The sequence below is a fragment of the Carlito syrichta genome, unplaced genomic scaffold, assembly GCF_000164805.1.
Source record: "Carlito syrichta isolate Samal-C Ts95f unplaced genomic scaffold, Tarsius_syrichta-2.0.1 Scaffold281947, whole genome shotgun sequence".
Taxonomy (NCBI): domain Eukaryota; kingdom Metazoa; phylum Chordata; class Mammalia; order Primates; family Tarsiidae; genus Carlito; species Carlito syrichta.
In genome coordinates, this window is record NW_007226043.1 from 1 (window position 1) to 8,775 (window position 8,775).

The following is an 8,775-nucleotide window of genomic DNA, read 5'->3' on the forward strand; positions in this document are numbered from 1 at the left end:
AGCACTGGCCGCCCGCCAGCCCGGCCCCGCTCCCCGGCGCCGCTCCCCATCCCTCTTGCTCTGCTCAGCCCGCTTACCAGCCTGGAGACGCCGGGGTACAAATAATCTCTGTATCGCAGATGTCCGGAGCTCCCAGCGGACTTTAGTTCCAGTTCCAGTCCAGGAAAAGATTCTTGTTCCGAGGAGGAAGCGGTGTAAAAGCTAGCTCTGGGGAGTCTGAGCTGGGGTTGCCCTGGAGAGCGCGATGCGGCTGCGCGAGGAGATGGGGCGCGCCAAGCTCTCCACTTTGGCCAACAGCGGCGCCCAGAGTCCTCACTGGGAAACTGCAGCCTCTGCTGCTTCAGTCTAACTAAAGCAAAAATTACAATTGTGTACCTATCTGAACACGCCGTGTTTTTACGTTCACATAGGTAACAATAAATGATAAAGCCCTCTTTAAGGTACTTCATATTGTTTCCAAATTGTTAGAAATATCGCATGTATTTTTATACAGGCCTTCATATATTGGTTCATTCTTTCACAATTCTATAAACATACCTTGAACTCTCACCTAGAAATAAGTAGTGCCCTTGTCATTGGCAATGTAATAATGGATAAGATACAGACTTTGCTCTCAGAGGGTTCATATTGTATACTGACATTACAAATTCATTTATATTTGTTTGCTATGACATGTAGAAAAAATTTGTATCCTTCTTTTATTGATTCCAATGATCCTCACCTCCCAACATTTGTAGGCAATCCATGCCATTTTGTACTACATATACTAGGGAAAATCAACACTGTTGAAAACTATTTTGTAAGGTTATGTAATTTTGTGCCAGTCCCCAAACAGGTTCTCTTCCCGACAATACCAACACTCTTTATAAACATAATTTTTATTAGCCTGAAAACTAATTTATTGTGATTCTTCAGGCTAAGTAGTATTCATTCAAGAATACCACCCATATGATGTAGTCAAGATATGATATACCCCGATAAGTCCCTCTTCTTCATATCTCAAAATTGCTTGACTTATGTCATACCTTTTACAGTACACAAATTCATTCTTAAAAGTAGAAATGCTTTTCTAGGCTGTAGAAATGCTTTTCTAGACTGCAATACAAACTCACAAAGAGATTCATAAATTGCATTAGTTCTCTATGTACATTAATTATACTGAAGTAATGGTTTTGGAATTGGAGAAATTAAGCTCATGGTAAGTTTATTTACATAAATGTACTGAATATAGTGATATTGGTTTAATTTTTTTGTCCATTCATTAAATTTTTTTAAATAGCCACATTTTTAGGGAGAGTAAGGATTTTCTTTCCTCCAGGGCAACTTTCTTCACAATTTAAAAAATTGCAGTGTCAATAATATAGTTTTCACAAATGACTGTGCACCCACCTAAATGCTACCGAAAGTATGAAGTTAACTCCCATTCCACTGTCTGTGCAACAGACAATGGAACACTACACAATCCTTGGGAAATAATATTACCACTAGTAGCAAAAGATTTCTTGTGTCATCCACTTCCACTTTATGACAGTAAAATTAGCCTCCAACTCTTGGGCTCAAGTGGTCCTCCCACCTCAGTCTCCCAAAGTGCTGGGATTTCAGGTGTGAGCCACCATGCCAGGTCAAGACTGAATAATTTTTTTTTTTTTTTTGAGTTGGAGTCTCACTCTGTTGCCCAGACTGGAGTGCAGTGGCCGCTCCCGGCCACCGCAGCCTCAACCTGCTGGGCTCCGGCGATCCTTCCGCCTCAGCCTTCCGAGTAGCCGGAATTACAGGCATGCGCTATCACGCCCGGCTGATTTTTTGATTTATTGTATAGATGAGGTCTCGCTGCCCAGGCGGGTCTTGAACCCGCAGGCTCAGGCAATCCACTCACCTCAGCCTCCCAAAGGCGCGGGATTACAGGCTGAGCCACCAAGCCCAGCCTGAATAATTTTTAATTGAATTTCTCAGCTTGTTTAAAATTTGTGAACCTGAAACTTTTGTTCTTAAAATCAACATTCTCAAGCTCTTTCACCATTTCACATGGATGCACAATCAAAACAGATCACTGGAATTTTATTGACATATGTTCTTTTGTATTTTACAAAAGCTGCTTTCAACAGTTTAAAATGACATTTTATTTCAGATATAATGTTGTTGCTTTGGTTTTCTGTTGAAGGGGGCAATGGACATTTTGGGCTTTAGATTTCATGTCTCCCTTGATATGGGGCCAGGGTGACGACTGACACACACACGTAACTTTTAGGAACCAATCTAATCTTCCACCAAGACCCATCCACTAACATTTGTTCATGCTTTGGAAGGTGGTTAGAAGCTGTAAAATTTTGAAGGGCACTGATGAAGAAGCAGGGTTCAGAAAAGAGGTATAAAGTGAAGAGATCTTCAAAAACCTCATTATTGTTTAAAATTCTAAACACAAATCTAAGAATTCTGAGATGTATTCTACTTTTACCAAGCTAATACAAGTCTTTGAACATCTCATTTTTTTTTGCAGTTATAATTTAGGATATATATATGTGTGTGTGTGTGTGTGTGTATACATATATTTACAGTAAAGTTACCTGTATGAGTGGGTAGGTACTACTTAAGTAAATGAGTGATAATAGCGATAAAATAATGAAAGGCTTAAAAGGATCGCACAATTTTGCCTAAGCCTTTCAAAAGTGGATGAAACAACAACCCATGACTATGAGAGTCCAACTTTGTAGTAACACCACTAAAATAAACCCAGTAAACCCACAACATTGTGTTATGCCTTTAAAGTTATTTTAAACTATTCTCACATATCTTTTTCAATACATATAAATTCAATTTATACCTAATAAAATCCCTCTGGGAAATAAAAGCAAGCAATGGACTGAACTCACCTGAGTAGAAGCAGCTTCATCCTTATATTCATGAAAATCTACAGATGTTAACAAAGAATCCTTTTTCTCACAGCTCTCCTGGCTGATGAGCGTGTCTGCATAGTTGGGCTGGGGGAAGATCAGATGACTCTTCCCAGAGTCTGCAGTGAGGGACACCTGGTGGGAATAGGTTTGCAGAAAAGCCTGTACCTCATCAACACCTACAAAATGGGAAGCAGGCATGCCTGCCAACCCACCTCTGGAAGCCTGAACCAGGCGTGACTTGTGCCAGCGCTGCAGCTTGAGGGCCAGTAGCACAAGGACAAAGGCAAGGAAGACACAGGAGACCACAGCCACTGCCACCACCAGGTATAGGGTGAGGCCTGAGTCATCTGAGTCCACTGAGGGCTCGAGGCTGCCCAATTCTGCCAGGACTTCGGGTATCCTGTCGGCCACAGCCACAGTGAGTGTGACAGTGGCTGAGAGACGGGGCTGGCCATGGTCCTGCACAGCCACCACAAGGCTCTGTTTGAGTGCATCTCTGTCCAGCAGGGCCCGCACAGTGCGCACCTCACCTGTGTGCAGCCCCACCGTGAAGAGCCCAGGCTCACTGGCCTTGAGGAGGCGGTAGGACAGCCAAGCATTCTGGCCTGAGTCTCTGTCCACCGCCACCACCTTAGTCACCAGGTAGCCAGGCTCTGCAGAGCGGGGTGCCAGCTCCACACCCGTGGAACCATCTGTGGGGAGGGTGGGGTACAGGATCTCAGGTGCATTGTCATTCTGGTCCAGCACAAACAGGCTCAGTGAGACATTGCTGCTGAGCGGTGGGTTCCCACCATCACTTGCCATCACCAGTAACTGCAAATTGTGGATCTGTTCATAGTCAAAAGATTGCAACGCATACAGGACACCAGTATCTGAATTGATGGAAATGTAGGAGGATAGGGGCACCCCCTGAAGGGTGTCTTCAGTCACAGAGTAAGTGACCTGCGCATTGTTCTCACTGTCAGGATCATGTGCAGTAAAGGAGAAGATGGATGCACCTCTAGGGTTGTTCTCTGGGATATAGGCTGAATAGAAGGCATGGGGAAAAGTAGGCGCGTTGTCATTAATGTCTGCCACATGAAGGCTGATGTGAGTTTCCATGGACAGAGACGGGGTTCCTAGATCTGAAGTCATCACTGTGATATTGTAGATAGAGACTTTTTCTCGGTCTAAATATTTCCATGTCACTAATCTATAATAATTATCGATTGACTTTTCTAATTTAAAAGGTAAATTATCTTGTGTGTAACAGACAACTTGACCATTCTTCCCAGAGTCTCGGTCATGCACACTTAAAAAGGCTATTACTGTCCCAGGAAGAGAATTTTCCAACACCGGGCTAAACAGAGATGTAATGGTCACTTCGGGTCTATTGTCATTTACATCCTCCACTGAAATGAGCACTTTGGTCCTCCCCAGAAGTGCCCCCACATCTTCGGCCTGTATTTCCATTTCATAAGATGAACATTCTTCGTAATCCAAACTTTTTGCTGTTGATATTTCCCCAGTATTTTCATTCAGTTGGAAGAATGGAGATTGTTTTTCATTACTTTTCCGGAATTTATATGCCACTTTTCCGTTGGTTCCTTCATCCGGGTCGCTAGCTGTTACAGTAAGCAGCCGGGTGCCAGGGGGCACGTTCTCAGGGACTTTCACTCGGTAAATGGGTTGAGAAAAAACAGGGGCATTGTCATTTGTATCCAACACTGTCACATGGATGCGCACTGTGCTGGAGCGACGCGGGTCGCCGCCATCGGAGGCGGAGAGGACCAGGTGGTGAGCAGCCTCTTCCTCTCGGTCCAGGGCGCGCTCCAGCACCAGCTCTGGGTTTATAGTCCCATCGTCTCCAGTTGCAGTTTGCGTGTCCAGGGAGAAATGATGATTGGGGCTGAGCTGGTAGCTCTGTAGGGAGTTCACGCCCACATCCAGATCAACAGCTTCTGGGAGTGGATAACGTGCCCCGGGAACAGCGATTTCATTAATTTTTACTTCCACGTCTTCGACCTGGAATCTCGGGTTATTATCGTTAATGTCAATTATTTCAATTTCTATCCCAAATAGTTTTCCTATATCTTCAATCAGAATATTAATATTTATCAGACACCGCGGACTTTGAGCGCAGAGCTCCTCCCGGTCTATCCTCCCCGCGGTCACCAAGCTGCCACCCCGCGGGTTCAGAGCGAAAAGCTGCGTCCTACCTCTGGAGACGATGCGGATTCCGCGCTCCGCCAGCTCCCGGGGCTCCAGCCCCAGGTCCTTGGAGATGTTGCCCACAAAAGACCCTTTGTCCGTCTCTTCTGTCACTGAGTAGCGAATCTGTCCTGTCCCGGTCTCCCACAGCGTCCCCAGCAGTGCGCAGAGCAATACCAGCTTGTGGCGTCCTGGGTGATTCTCTGGAGCGGCCATTGTTGTTTCGCTACAGAATCCTTTCAGAATCTTCACCGTGCGTATGTGTCTTGTTTTAGCTTTTTGCCGCAGCTATGGTGATCATAATCTTTCGGAAAGCTGGAATGCCCCAAAGTGGGGACAGAGTTTTGCAGCAGGGCAGCAGTTAGTATGTGGGATCCGCGGGTCTTTGTGAGGGTTGAGTCTTGAGTATTGGATAGGGTTTCGGTTGCATTTCTCTCTCAATAGGTGAACAGCGGCGCTTAGAGTCCTAAGCAGTTACTGCATTTATATACTGATTATACTTAGTTATGTAATGCTCTGCTAAGATTATCGAGAAAAAAAATACTATTTGCTTTTTATTACTTTGTTCTGAATTTATTTGATTTGTCTACAAATCCATATTTTAAAAGGAACTGCCAAAGAATGTGGGATAAGGGTTTTATTAAGTATTGGTAAATGATCAGAATGTTGGCATAGCATCATATTAAATTAGTCACATTTCTGGAAAACATTTGGCTTTTTTTTTTTTTTTTTTTTTGAGTTGGAGTCTCACTCCTTCGCCCAGGCTGGAGTGCAGTGGCACGCATGCTCACGGCCGCCCCAGCGTCGACCTACTGGGCTCCAGCGATCCTTCTACCTCAGCCTTCCAAGTAGCTGGAACATTTGCTCTTTAAAAAAAAACTAAATATGATCATTTCATTCCATATTGTGCTTTAAGCTTTGTCGTTAAAGTATATTCAATATATATTATCAAATAATTAGGAACTCCACGTGTCACTGGAAATGAATTCATTTTAAGACTAAACGAAGCCAGGTTCGGAGGCTCAGCCTGTAATCCCACGCCTTGGGAGGCTGAGGTGAGTGAATTGCCTTAGCCTGCGGGTTCAACACCTGCCTGGACAACTTGGTGAGCCCTCATCTCTACAAGAAATCAAAAAATTAGCCGGGTGTGACAGCACGTGCCTGTAGTTCCAGCTACTTGGAAGGCTGAGGCAGAAGGATCACCAGAGCCCAGCAGCCTGGCCACTGCACTCTAGTCTGGGCGACAGAGTGAAACTTCAACTCAAAAAACAAAACAAAACAAAAACGACTAAACTAGACTTGTTGGAGATGATTGACTCAGAAATTATTCCTTTTAATTTAAAATAGTTAACCACTATAAAAGCTTTCTAAGCGTTGCTGTATTAAAATTTTCTTTCTAAATGGCATTTTAATTACACATTGATAATGTTTTCAAATAAACATTGTGAAATTTCAACAGGATAAATGCTTTTAAAGTTGTAATTTTGTGAGAGATTATATTGGTTTGCTATTTTATTTAAATTATTTATATATTTTTTCCTTTTTTATTATAAAGACATGGGGTACAATTCAGGCTTAGGTATACAAATGTTGGTTATGCAGGTACCCTTGTTGATGAGGTGTGCCCCTCCCTCCCCTAGCAGTTTCCCTCAACTGCCAATCCCGTCCACTCCCTAAATTATTTATATTTTTATATGAACAGAAAATTCTTGAAAGATACAAATGAATATACAACAAAAACAAAGCTCCAACCTATTCCTTCCACCAAAGAGAAATGATTACATTTTAAAGTAGATTTAACTTTTTAAGGCAGACATGTATCCCAAAGTTGTTCTTACCTATATTAATACTTTGATCTAAAGAACCACAAAAAGTAAGGAACACATAATAATCACTAATAGGTCAAACAGCAAGTGCATCCACAAAAAGTATATTTTCTGCAGCAGTTTGTAAAGTGGTCATTAACCGAGACAGTTACTTAGAGATACCTAGCAAAGGGATCATATCATGTCCTATGATATTTTGTATATCCAGTACTTGTGTGCACATCAGATTGGGATTTTGTCTAAAAACTTCAAAAATTCAAGAATTCTATCCTAGAGATAGCAGAATGATTAGAAGATCTCTAACTATATTAGTTTGGAGCTGCAAAAAAGGCAGTGAAAGATTATATATTAGGATGTATTTGAGAGGAGCAATACAGCCAAGGCATTGCCTGTCTTTTCTTTGATGGAGGAGCCTATTGCATGAGTCTCAATACAGATTAGTCCTGAAAAATCCACGATGCAAGTAAGGAGAACATGCTTTGATCTTCTAATGAGTGTAATGAACCTTTTGCTAAGTAAAATGGTCACGCACACACACACACACACACACACACATGGGGTACACTGCATGCAATTACAAGGGTACCATGGACATAAAAATCATTTATGATTCCTTGTTCTGGGAGATTTTGAAACAAAAAGGAAGTAAATGCAAGAAACAAACCATCCAATTAGTACAAAAACCATACCAGTTAAACCGGCAAAGAAAAATATCTAACTTTAGCTTGAATTCTTTTGTTTTAAAGGTTTACTTAAATGATTGTTTTTGATGGCTGTCGTGTGTCCAAATTATAAAAAAGCATTCATCAAATATTAGGCAACAGGAATTAAAATGTCTGGAAAAACATCTCATTAGCTTTTTTGCAGAGAGCCAATAACATTGTCTAATGTTTTCGACTTGTAGGTAAAATCACACCCTTATTGCTTTGCAAATCTGAGCTTGGTAGAAACCCTTGTAGGCCACACAACTGCCCCCACCTCACCCCTCCTTTGAAGAATGGCATGACAGCTTTTTAACTGACTACAACTTTCTTAAAACAACTCTCAAGATCTGAAAATTCTATATTTCCTTGTGAACATGTATATTTTCTTGTGAAGATGAAGAACTGGATAGATGATGAGAAGTAGGTTAAGCTGAAAGGAAACTCACCTGGTGGGAAGTCGACTCACTGGAATTACAAAGTGGAAATAAGGCCCCAGATGAATCACCACAAAGTATGTCTTGTCCTGAACTCAACTGCTCACTACATTTTAGGAAATTAAACTCCGTCTTTCCTGTGTGCGCAACGCACAGATTGTAGGAATAGGGCAAAGTGCCTTCACTGTAGTTGGGGGGAACCACTGGCCCAGACTTGGAGCAGAGACCAGGCTGAAAGCAGCTCCAGGTAGTGGAGTTAGAGGAGCGTCTCAGGCGCAGGGCGATGGCCAGGATCACCGCGAGGAGGAAAAGCACAGAGATCAAAGCCAAGGCCACTACCAGATAAAACTGTAGCTCCGCCTGGGGGTCAGAGGGTGGAGGGCGATCGTTGAGGTCTGGTAGTACCTCTTGCAGACTATCTGCGAAGACCAGGTGCAGCGTGGCGGTGGCCGAGAGGGGCGGCTGTCCTCCGTCACGCACCGCGACCAGCAGGCGCTGACGGGCCGCGTCCCTGTCGCCCAAAGCGCGCGCCGTGCGCACCTCGCCCGTGCGCAGCCCCAGGCTGAAGAGCCCGGGCTCGCTGGCCTGCAGCACGTGGTAGGACAGCCAGGCGTTGTGTCCCGAGTCGGCGTCCACCGCCACCACCTTGGTGACCAGGTAGCCGGGCTCCGCGGCGCGCGGCACCGTGTCGAAAAGCGCGGAGCCGTCGGGCCCCAGCGCGGGGTAC

General features: G+C 43.8%; 1 protein-coding gene across 1 annotated transcript; it reads right to left on the bottom strand.

Annotated features, from left to right (window-relative positions):
• Positions 1 to 2,810: 2,810 nt before the first annotated feature.
• LOC103254488 (protocadherin gamma-A8-like) lies at positions 2,811 to 5,300 on the bottom strand. The gene has a single exon (XM_008052570.1). It carries the CDS (start codon positions 5,298 to 5,300, stop codon positions 2,811 to 2,813), a length of 2,490 nt encoding a protein of 829 aa, XP_008050761.1.
• Positions 5,301 to 8,775: the final 3,475 nt, after the last annotated feature.

Excerpts from the sequence above, each read along its gene's own strand:
- LOC103254488 (XM_008052570.1), bottom strand. The coding sequence starts at position 5,300 with ATGGCCGCTCCAGAGAATCACCCAGGACGCCACAAGCTGGTATTGCTC.